The 12,219-nt window shown below is 38.2% G+C and overlaps 3 protein-coding genes across 3 annotated transcripts; 1 reads left to right on the top strand and 2 right to left on the bottom strand.

Annotated features, from left to right (window-relative positions):
- Positions 1-241: 241 nt before the first annotated feature.
- fis1 (fission, mitochondrial 1) lies at positions 242-2,258 on the bottom strand. Its single transcript, XM_034557672.1, has 5 exons — positions 2,191-2,258; positions 1,612-1,744; positions 836-912; positions 545-650; positions 242-439 (listed from the first exon to the last, which is right to left on the bottom strand). Exons 1-5 carry the CDS (start codon positions 2,233-2,235, stop codon positions 336-338), a joined length of 465 nt encoding a protein of 154 aa, XP_034413563.1. The 5' UTR covers positions 2,236-2,258; the 3' UTR covers positions 242-335.
- A 231-nt stretch (positions 2,259-2,489) lies between these two features.
- On the bottom strand, positions 2,490-4,295 carry zgc:103586. The gene is made up of 5 exons (XM_034557340.1): positions 4,021-4,295; positions 3,794-3,910; positions 3,104-3,215; positions 2,756-2,813; positions 2,490-2,657 (listed from the first exon to the last, which is right to left on the bottom strand). The coding sequence occupies exons 1-5, from the start codon at positions 4,025-4,027 to the stop codon at positions 2,544-2,546; spliced, it is 408 nt and encodes a 135-aa protein (XP_034413231.1). The 5' UTR covers positions 4,028-4,295; the 3' UTR covers positions 2,490-2,543.
- Positions 4,296-5,837: 1,542 nt separating this feature from the next.
- tm4sf5 (transmembrane 4 L six family member 5) lies at positions 5,838-11,116 on the top strand. Its single transcript, XM_034557363.1, has 5 exons — positions 5,838-6,011; positions 7,168-7,248; positions 8,196-8,338; positions 9,791-9,983; positions 10,915-11,116. Exons 1-5 carry the CDS (start codon positions 5,838-5,840, stop codon positions 10,930-10,932), a joined length of 609 nt encoding a protein of 202 aa, XP_034413254.1. The 3' UTR covers positions 10,933-11,116.
- The last annotated feature ends 1,103 nt before the right edge of the window (positions 11,117-12,219 follow it).

Below are 12,219 nucleotides of genomic sequence, written 5' to 3'. Positions count from 1 at the left end.
GGCTAAAAGGTGCAAATGAAATTAAAATAAATGACATAAAACTAAGCTGCATTTGACTATCCTAATTTATTTACACAAGTAATGAGAAAGTGCAATGCTATGGTGGGTGAATAGAACGCTTAGTAATAACATATGTATGGTGAATCTCAACCCTGCTAAAAAACGGTTATTCACCGGTATTATTCAAACCCTTTAATGTGTTGAGGAGCATACTCGACTTCAAATCAAAATGTTACATCCATCAAGCTCTCTCCACACACTTTATTGTTATTTATGCAGGTGAGGAGTCACTCTGTGAGCCCAGCAAAGTAAAGACAGGTCGTCCCATGTCCAGGTTAGGATTTAGCCGCTCCCTTTGACACAGCCAAGCCGATGAGGCCCGCCAAACCGGCCACGCCCAGACCGATTCCCCCGACGATCGCCATGCCCACCAAGCCATCTATGTTAACGAGTGAATGTCAGCGTTGTGGTTAAACATACAAAAAACAGGGTGAAATAACCACGGATATTCTGTTATTACGCCTCGACTCAGATTGGCTTGTACCTTTCTTCAAAGCCTTGACAATGAGTTTCTCCAGCTCCTGAGCCTGCTTGTTCCCCGGTTCGTTCTTCAGGAGGGTCCGAATGTACTTCAGGGCTTTCTCATATTCCTGGAAGCAGAACAGGAGAGATGAGATTTAAAGTACTCTCTGAAGTGTGTACATGTTAAATTATGTCATTGAAAACTATTAAAATGCTACAATCCTCATGTTAACAAAATGTATGAAGCTCCATATACAAATGAAAATGATGAAAACAATGCCAATATGATGATGGCATTAGGAATGGCACTAACTTTGAGTCTGTAGTTGGCCACTGCAAGGTAGAACAAGAAGTCCCGGGAGTCATCTTTTGATACCGTCTGAACAAGTTCTAGGACAAAAAGAACAATCATAACTTTGCAAACAGTGATGCTGACACATCCCTTGTCTGATATGTTCATGGTAACAATCAGCTTATCAAAGAGCTATTTGTATACTAATGACATAATAATGACACATTTACATTTTCACAATCAACATTATCACATGATTTAAGATATGTCAATATCACTGTATACACACACATACATTATTTAACAAATATACCTAAATACATTCTTAATAAATTCAAATAATTATACCTTTCAAGTCCATCCCAAACTTTATTTTACTAGTTTAAATAAAAAAGGTTCAACACAGATTAATCTTTGACAAAAAAGAAAATGTACAGTTTTATTTAAAAAAAATGTATCATCTCCTTGAGCCCCAGATTAACGTACACTTTATGTTATTGTATATGTATTATGTTAGACATATCATTATTATTTAACATGTTCTTTTTAACATATGCATCTACTTTTTAACACACTTAAATCCTGCTGAATGTCTTGCCTGTTCACCATTTTCAATAAAGACCAACAAAATATGTTCCAGCACATATCTGAATTATCTAAGAACAACATTTAAAGCATCCTTCTCCAATATTTTGTATTTCTCAAACTTTAAAATATCAATATAAGCCCCAAAACTCTAGTGGGCACTGCAACATGTAACTCGATTTGATTAGAATAAGAAAAGCACATTAACTTACCTTCCAAGAGCACAATCCCCTTCTTGATATCCGCTGTGTATTTACTCCGGATCAGACACCAAGCATACTCAAACTTCGTGTCTTTGGAGACGGCTCCCTTCAACAGCTCATTGTTGTACTTCTTCTCAAATTTCTGGCAAAACAAAGCAGAAATGAAGCAACCACAAAATTAAACCAGTGTCATATTCAACTAAATTGAAACCGAAACACCGCGCTTTGCTAATATTAGTGTTTGTTTTGGCAGACGTTAAGAGTTAGCACTCGGTGTGTATCGTTTCCTGACTAGAAAACTAAACTAAAGTTAAAAGAGTACATCACGTTACTGTTGCTAGCATGAGTCATGTGAATCTATAAACGGAAATAACGATGTCCCCGTGACCAATGTTTGATCAGAAATACGACAGCTAGCATTAGCACCAGCTACGTGACGCGTCAAAGTATCTTCCGACACGTCGCCTCTTAAGCTAGTTTCAGCATTTATCGAGATATAAAACGTCGAGATGACACAACGTATGTGTCGCCCATAGTTTGTTATGTATGTTTTATGAAATTAAGAGGTTTAATCATTTGTAAACTTACCTTAAGGTCTTCTGGAGCTACCACATCGCTCACAACCGCCTCCATGTTTCCGGAAACAGATCTCGGCTCCGCCCATTTTATCACGTGATATAGCTAATTGACGTCATCGACAGATCTCTCAAGTAAAGCCTATAATCTAAATAATAAATAATAAATAATAAAACATTATTCATAAATAATAAAACATTATTTTTTAAATAATAATCACACATGTTGAAGGGAGAACAAAAACAGGTTTTATTGATTTCTTAATTTGTAGTGTTGCTGTAACATAATTAAAAGAGAAACTGCAGCTGAAAAAAAGAGTGATGTCTAAAAAAAGAGTGACGTCTAAAGAGGCAGCTGAGGTTTCATCAGTTCTTTGCCAGGTGGGCCGGAGAAAAGGCTAGAGGCAACAGTTCACTGAGGCTGGTTTCTTTGTAAGATCCGTCCGGCTTGGTCAAGTATACGATCCAGTCTGATCCAAACTGTAGTAAGAGAGAGAGAGAGAGAGAGAGAGAGATGTACAGTAGTGAAGCAAAGTATTTCTTGATCATCTGTGCTGGTCATAAAAGAGATGCCTCACCTCCATAAGAACCTGTCGACATGCTCCACATGGCCCAACAAAACGGTCTTTGATATCGCTGCATACGAGAGAGGAGAGGATAAATGCATCCGAACATGTGCTGTACATATGTTGCAGTATCAGAGGAAGTTATGTAGTACTTCTAGATTACTTAAATTACACAGAGTGCCTTACTCTGAACCAAACTCAGCAAAACATCTGAATCCATTTCTCCCATGTTTGATCAATGTGACATCATCGAAGGATCTCTATCGCACTTATTCTGGACCTGTTCAGTAGTGGGTCATTTCTGGTATGACGTATAGCTGTAACTGTAAATAAAGCTCAAGCCTTAGTGTGCAGTCTCACCATGTCACAGCAATGGCAGTGAACCGTGTGTGTCCTTCCACCACGGCCCGCTGGACGGCCGTCCGCTCAGCACACACCGTCAGACCGTAGGAGGCGTTCTCCACATTACACCCTGAAAACACACACAAATACTGAAGACTCTTTTCACAAGTGTTGAGATCCTTGAGGTTTTTTTTGCCTTTTTGTCATTAAATAAATGTTAACACTTAATTCCTTTTGCTTTTTATATTATTCCACTCTTTCTTCTTCTCTTAAGGTATGCTTGATTTAAAAGTTAATACTTATCATACTCATTATGCATTGTTGTATCATTATCATTATTATTATTATTACCGATGCATTTGTGTGCCTGCAGCTTTTTAATGCAGTAGCTGGTCCATAAGCTATGGGGTAATCTAATTTACTGAATGACAATGCAATTCACAGAATTGCAGGCTATTGTGAGATGAGATAAGATAGGGAGCCGAGTAACAAGAACAAATGCTTTATAGTAAAACTACAATAAACAAATCAATCAATTAACTAGAAGTATAAAGCAGCATCCAATAAAGTATTAAAGTTAACTATACAAGTACCTCAAAATTGTACTAAGTATTTGAGTAAATGTACACTCTTTTTCCAGATCTCGGTTAGTTTTGATGGGAGCCCTTGAAAGAGGAGATAAGACACACCTGTTGGGTTGTTTGTTACCTGTGATTATAGCGCCATCTGCTGTTAATATGGCGGCACCGACAGGGAACCGGCTGTAAGGACAGTATGCCATGTCCCGGGCCTGCAGACACTTTGACACGAGCTCTTTGACTTTATCTGAGCATAACAGAGACCACCGGGATTTAACGGAACAAGGTGAGGCAGCATGTGTGATGAGCCGAATTATATATCAAGTGTAAATGACCAGGTGTGTTGAATGTACTTGCCTTCCATTGCACATGAAGAGTTTTCGCAAACCGGTCAGGTTTGTCGACAGGGAGCAAAAAAATAGCGGTGATCATGACCGATGCACGTGCATTGTTGACCTTCACCTGATTGGCCGGCTGAACGGAGCGTCATCGATCGTCGTGACTGTTGTCAGAGTTTTCTCGCGAGAAAAAAAGAGGACATCGAACAAACGGCCAAGATGCGCCAAAGTTCAGAGAAATTGACTACAACCAAAATCAAATCACCCTTTTTTAATTAAAACTGGCATTCCTGCAAAAACAAATGTTAAAATAAACAAATAAGACAAACGTAGTAACTGCAATTTGTTATAAACAAAGTATAAAAAAAAAAACAACACAACACAAAACCAAGTTCAGAAGGAAACTAAAAACTATTGGGCCTAATTGGTGACTAAATGGTATATTTATCTATTTCTTAGTTGTATGCTTTTCTTTCTTTTGGGATATTAACCTAAATTAGTCTAAAAAACAAGCAGTTTGATAACATAATCTTTGTCTATTGGAAATTGTGCTGGGCATTATTTGTATTGTTTTATCTAATTATTGCAATCACCCCTTGAGGGTATTGGCTGCTCCCACAGGTAACGTCACTAGGCGGCCTGTAGATGGGGCTAAAGAGCAAACATATACACTGGTATTATTCGCCCACAGTTTCTTCACTTGCTGTTACATTGTTACGTAGAGGGAAAGTAAAAACAATGTTGTGTGCTTTAGATAATATTATTTTTCTGATTCTGCACCTCATCTAGTTCATGTCTAGGTTGTTCCATTAATCATTTTGCAGGGAACATACCTTCACTATTATAAATATTAACATTGTCATTATTATTCTCTTGTATTGTTTCATACTCAATTCAAACACTGAAAACGAGGGTGGCAGTTTCTGCTGACACTTATCATATCACACCATCGGAAGATGTGTTAGTATATAATATAATATACAAAAAAATACATAAATAAATAAAAATAAAGAATTATAATAAAAATAATTTAAATTACAATTTTAAAATTTAAAATTAGAAAATGTATTTATTAAAAACTAAAAATAAGGTCCTTAAAGAACTGATCTCTAAATTCTCCAAAGGAGAGGACATTGTTTAACATTACACACAGTTAGTCAGATGTTGTATCTTTGGTTGGCACGGCTGGCTTTTATTGCAGGCCAAGCCCACTTTCTTGTTTGCTGCATGCCATAAATAAAACAAACAGACTGATATCATCACAGGTATCAAAGGGCGTCGAGCCCCCTAAACACACACAGGAAGGAGAGGGGTACCTCTTTTGTTTGTTTAGGTTTCATGTTTGTCCCGCGTTGCTAGTGTGGACCTCATCCATAACGATTCATCATGTTTTATATGTAATGTAACTATGTCTGACAAATAAATGTAGTGTAAAAAGTAGTATTTTCCTCTGATTTGTTGTAGAAAATATAAATATAAAATGGAAATGATTAATTGCAAATACCTAAAAACGTATACGTGCGTTAATGTAATGCGTTCTTTATTTGTTTCAGGGAGTCATTAAAATATTTCTGTTATTTCCGAGACTCATCAGCAGGTATTCAGGTCTGAAATCAGATTGCCACACCAATACTTGGCCTTTGCTCCCTCTCTCCTTCCTGTTATAACCGTCACCGGCTGTGTTTGGCGTTCACAGTGGGACAGTGGTGAGCTTCTCTCTCATTTGCCTCCTTTTATTTGTTCCGTCCGCATTCCTTCTGACTTTTGGGAAGAAGAAAATACTTGAAGTGAGAGTAAGAAAAGAGAGGTTTAAAAAAAAGAAAAGAAGGTAAAACCATGTGTTGTACGGGGAAGTGTGCCCGCCTGGTGGGTCTGATCCTGCTGCCTACAGCGTTCATCTGCATGATCGCCAACCTGCTGCTGTTCTTCCCCAACGGGGAGAGTCTGGATAATGATCAGATCTCCCTGCAGGTCTGGCTCATGGGGGGGCTCATCGGAGGAGGCCTCTTTGTGAGTAAATGATTGTTTAGGGTTTGATGTTTTATTGTGTGTTTTATTGGATTTTCTAGTCATTGACTCGGCTCTGTGTAAACCTGTAAAATATAATGACGCTCTTATTGAGTATTATTACTTTTAGGGGATCTTTTTTATTATTATTAATTTGTAGTTTTGGTTTCATTAACAATATTTGTATTTATTTTGTTTCCTTATTATTATTTTTCCCAATTGACTCTACTTGGACTATAATCATTTGATCCCCAAATTCAGTTCTTACCGGAAAATATATATAACACTGGCATATAAAAAAGCCTTACAATGTTAAAATAAACCCAACATATGCAATATTTTGTTTTAAGAATGCATAAAAGGGATTAAAAAACAACGTACATTACCTCAGGTATAGTTTTACAGTATTTGCACTTCAGTATTTCCATTTAAAGTCATTTATACTGCCAACACTACATTTATCTGTCAGATATAATTACTCTACACAAAAAACATGAATTGTTACAGATGAAACCATGACTCAATATCTATAAAGAATTGTCTCCCCCTTGAGGAGGTCAAAAGATTAAAATGCTACATATACTTGGTGTACCTTTACTTGTATATCTACACTGTGGTGTACATGTTAAACTATTTAGGTTATCTTTGACACCCTTAAGAGATTGAAACATCGTCACCACTGAAACAAACACACAACAGATCATGTTATGCAACTTTCCACCAACATTATCAACGTTTTAAAAGCTGATAGGGTCAATAAATATTACCATAAATACTTTATGTCATGAATGGAACAGAGAAACCTTTGAGTCGTGTGGAAAGAACAAGTCGTTATAGCCTGGATATTACAGTTTGGAACATGCACCAGGAAGTTGCAGTTGTTTCCTTTAAATAAAACGTGATTCAGGTTTCACAAATATTTGCTTTAGGCGATAAGGGAACGTACACAGAGACACACACACACACACACACGCACACACACACACACACACACACACACACACACACACACACACACACATATAGACACTTGTGAATGTGGAGTTATACAATTATTATGCTCTTAAGAAACTCGTGCATTTGAAGTATACTTAAACATATATATTTGTGCCCGAATGTCACGATTGATGAATGTTTTCTTTTTTTCTTTGCTTTTCAGATGCTGTGCCCGAGCTGCTCGGCTATCAGGGCCGGGGGCAAGGGTTGCTGCGGAACAGGTTGCTGTGGCAACCGCTGCCGGGTGAGCATAGTCATTTGAAAGATTTACATTTAGGCGTCAGGGTGGGGACCGGGCTGCAATGATGGTGGGGGGGATTAACTGTATTTTATGAGCACCATCACACTATCATATACGATTATATTCACACTACTGTGAATTTCTATTCAAAGTCAATACCTTTTCATATATTCAGTATCAGTATTATCAGTATTAACTTACAAAGGAACTAAGAACGCTTGTTAAGGAGGCATTTTCAGTCAAGAAAAGTAATGTAATTTAATCTTAATTTGTGTATTTTATTTGTATAATGTTGCACTCCTCATTGTTGTTTAAATAGGTTTTATATTCGTTTTTTGTCAAGTGTGAAAGTTCCTCTTCGACCTTGAACACAGCATCGTGATGAAAAGGTCCACTCACTCGCTTTTCTCGAGGCATTCGACCACATTTCACCGTTTTCTTCGGTGGATGTGATTTTTCTTCGTTGTCATGGAGATAGCTCAATATATATATATATATATATATATATATATATATATATATATATATATATATATATATCCGAGTGCGTGCGTAAACTGAGCAAACGCTGTATGATGAGGAAGACTACAAAATACAGCCAAAAGCAGCCAGTGGACCTTTATAGTGTCAAACTATTAGTTATTTTACACATGTTTTTATTCTTCTAAAAACATTACCATCTCACCTCCTGCATTGTATTCAATTACAATATCAAATCTTTCCACTTATGAAACCAGGCTGCCCGGCCGGTGTGTTTGTGTCTGTCATAAATCATGCCGACGGTGTTTTGTGTGCTCACATTAATTGTTAAAGGGCAACGGAGGCCAACTCTAGACAAGAAACACTGACAGAAGAGAACATGTTTTTAAAAACCGGAAGAGGAAGCCAGCGATTAGGGCCAGCAATTCACAAATGTCACGTAAACAACGTGTTGCCATCTCTCCTTTTAGATGCTGAACTCTGTGTTCTCCTCTGCGTTCGGCCTGGTCGGAGCGATCTACTGCACCAGTGTGGCCTCTGCTGGTCTGGCTATCGGACCCAAGTGTCGGGTGGCCGGTGGCAAATGGGAATACCCCTTTGAGAACCTCGGCGTGTGAGTGTTCCTCCCATCATCACGCATTTAAATGGACTTTTTATCATAGACACTGAATCTCTGCTGCTTCCATCAATCATTATCTTTGTGAGTGCAGCAGAGTGCTTGATTATAACGATAACAAATGCAATATTGTTTAAACCCCAGTAGGTGGCAGGCCAGACCATCACTCATCACTTTCTGTGCTATTGACGAGCCTGGGAATTTAGATTAAGCAAAAACTCCTTTGTCTTCTTGTCAAGCGTGAAAAAACAATAATGTAAAACTTTCCTAAAGAAAATGTTTATCTTGATCATGGTAAGCAAAATATGAGGGTTCTTGGCTTTTACGGTTGAGGAACAGTCAATCTAGTAGATATATTTGGCTCCTAGCGACAACATTGCGAACATAACTTGATAACACTAAATAGAGAGACTCATCAGGTGACTCAGACAATTGTTAATCAATATGAGCATGTTGTTAATATGTAGGGTATTGCTGTCCATGACGACAGCAATTTAAAAGGTGGTTAAAGTAAGAGAACCAACAATGCATGCTGGGATATTAATGTTTAGCCTCAGATTATCCTTTCGTCAGCCAACCTTCATTTTTTTTGTTGCCATTTCTGTTTTTCCACGTGAGGTTCTGCTATGAAGTCCTTTTAACTGTCTGTTACACATTTCCCCATCAACCATTAGCGTTAGTATTCTAATATTTCCAATTGGACAACAATTATTTGTCAATTAACAGACTTATCGTTCTACAGAAAGTGGATGACAAACAATTTCATGTATCTGCTTCTCAAATGTGAGGATGTGCTCCTTTCTTCAAATTCATATCATTGTAAATTAAATGTCTTTAAGTTTTGAGCAGTTAGTCCGGCCAAACAAGCAATCTGAATATTTTAGATGAAGAGATAATAGAAAAAATATTGTTTGGTTTATATCATATATATATCAGTTTGTATAATTTTGGACTTCTTTCTCCTTAAAATATCAATAATGTGACAAAACAATGTCTATTTTAAACATCTTATAGTAGATGTTTGTAGCGGGTTAGCTTAGCTTAGCATAAAGACTGGAAACAGAGGGAAACAGCTAGCCTTGTTCAGTCCAAAGTAACAAAAGCCCATCATAATATGTCCTCTTTAAACTGTGTTGTTTGCACAAATAAGGAATAGCATGTTACTCTGTGAAGTTTAAACGTTACTTTTCTCAAACAAAACCATTCATATTTCGACAAGAACTTCTTTCCTAATTCCTCTCTTTCTATTTTCCATGAGCTTTCTTTCTCCACTCCTCACTTGTTCCATTGACCTTCTCACTGACACATTTTTCCTCAACTCAGTCATCACCCTTTTTCCTCCTGCACCCCAAACTCACACATATTTTTAATTAATGCTGTATGTGTGTGTGTGTGTGTGTGTGTGTGTCTTGCACAGTGCTTACACTCTACTGCTCTCCTCCCTCACAGTGGCAATACCAGCTACCTTGTAAACCAGACCCTGTGGACACTCTGTGTGTATCCTGACAACGCGGTGATGTGGCACGTCGTTCTGTTCTCCATACTGCTCGCCGTGGGGGTGGTGCAGCTGGTGCTCTGCGGCCTCCAGGTCGTCAACGGCTGCTTGGGATGCATCTGCGGGGACTGTCGCAAAAGCAAAGATGTAGGTGAACGAGTCTTGAAACTCCAAACATAAAAACAAAAGTGCACAGAGTCAGGAGAGGATGCATACACATCTTTGTAATGACTGTTGAACAGTATTTCAAAGTCCAGGAGGTCGTGAAAGCTCCACGGAGGATTTGGAGTGGCCAGAATAGGGAGAAGCGATAAAATGTGAAACTGTGAAGCAAATGTTTTGCAGTCTTGATCCTGTGGTGATAGAGTGGGATGTTTTTAAACTTTAGTGTGGAGCGTAAAAGAAGGTATAAACTTCTGATCACTCAAAGTGCTAGTCAGTATATTTTGTTTGCTTTGGACAGAGCCAGACTAGCTGTTTCCTCTTGTTTCCAGTATTTGTGCTAAGCTAAGCTTAGCTTAAAATGCTCCATACAATACATACGTGGTATCAATCAAGAAAGTGAATGAGCGTATTTCCCAAAATAGTGAACTTTTCTTATAAAGGAATTAGATTTGTCTTTTATAATAAAGCCAGGATAACCATTCCCCAAGTCTTTGCGCTAAGCAATACTCGTAAAAAAAACTCGATTTAGCCATTTCAGGATAAAATAGTTGAAAGGGTCATTAAAAATATGCAAAATGGGGGACTGATCCATGAATGTACAATAAGTAAACTGGCAGTTTGGCAGGAAAACTGGAAAAAGTCAAATTTTGCATGTGTACTTTTGAACAGAAATATCTACACAGGTTGAGCATTAAACTCAGATTCAGAACATAATTGAACAGATAATGAGGATGCTGAGAATGTTTTTGCTGACTTGCATTTGTACTCACAAACACATGTTTGTAACATTTCTCAGGAAATGCCGAAGTTACAACAAACATCTACACATTAACGTGGTGCTCACATTTATTGACAGCTCTGTCAGTCATCTCGGAGCTTGCTTCCTAAAAATGTGACTTCTGTGCCGTTGCAGGATGACAGTGGATTGTGAAAGTGAAGAAGACGCGGCCTGGTTGTGACCCACCGTCACAACAGCCACAATACTTTGAGATGAAACAAGTATTTCCTTTTTTGTGTGACTCTTTTGTCTAACATCAAGTCTTATGGCTATTTTAATTATGTCAACGCCCTCACTCCATTTTGTTTCAATTGTATTCCAGCTGGTGGTTTACGTGATTTGCCTCACCTATTTTTGGTTGAATTTATCATTAAAGTAATTTACTGAATTTCTAAGTAATTTCAGTACTGAAGACCCCACATGGAATATATTGATCAAAGTATAATTGTAAAAAATGATGTACCTCTGTTAAATGTGCCTCTACTTGGGTTTTACTGCATATCAGGTGAACGTGACTGTGTTTTCTGTGAATATCAACATTAATAAGCCTATTCTCCTGTTTTTATTTGAGCTTTGCTTCTTTGCTTCTTTGCTTCCCCCCAAAAAAAGCACACTAATAAATCCAGAAACCTGTACACCAACTATGTAACTCTATAACTCTGATTATCCAGTGGAAACACTTCTACAGACTCACTGTTAGTATCTCTGTCAATTACTCACCTCATGCTGTGCCCACATTGCCAGACAGCCAGATCTAACAGGATTATTGTGCTCTGAGACAAGGTCAAAGGTCAGAATGCCCCCTGTGGACATTGTGAACACTGCAGCTGCCTAAACAGTAAACAGTCTTTTAGCATACTGTAGTTGCAGGTTAAGCTCATAATCTTTCGCTGCCATGGAGCTCCTTTGTGGTAATTGTTACCTAACTTTTAAGTTAAGGTAAATATAGACACCAATCAACCCAAAGCTAAAGCCATGTCTCCATGGCAGTGCAGATAAAAGAGATGAGGTGTATGTGTGCAGCCAGGTGAATAACAATTATGCCTGTCAGCTTTCCTGTGTACTTTGGCTTCTTAAGCATACAATGTCTCGCAAATTTCAAGTTCATGTGTGCACACACTTCCAGGACGGTGAGAAGGGAAATTGTGTAGCTGTGAAAATAAGGGCCGTGCCCAACACAGTGACCATCTTAACTGATTGGCTGGTGTTGAGCAGCTCTCTTATATAATGCGCCGCACAAAGCGAGGAAGGGGCATAAGTGAGAAGAATTTGGAATAAAAGAATGGGTGGGGGGACAAAAGGAGGAAACCAGGAAGGGGGCCCAGTTCTCAGCCACTTCTCATGCAAACCGCGGCCACTTGAAGAATCCAGAGAGGAAAATAAAGTGCTGTTTAATGACGCAGTGGACTCATACTGATGTGAGGCCATGCATGCAAACAG

Source organism: Cyclopterus lumpus, chromosome 18 (genome assembly GCF_009769545.1).
Source record: "Cyclopterus lumpus isolate fCycLum1 chromosome 18, fCycLum1.pri, whole genome shotgun sequence".
Taxonomy (NCBI): Eukaryota; Metazoa; Chordata; class Actinopteri; order Perciformes; family Cyclopteridae; genus Cyclopterus; species Cyclopterus lumpus.
The sequence above is the reverse complement of the archived record's forward strand: the minus strand, read 5'-3'. Positions and strand labels throughout refer to the sequence as shown.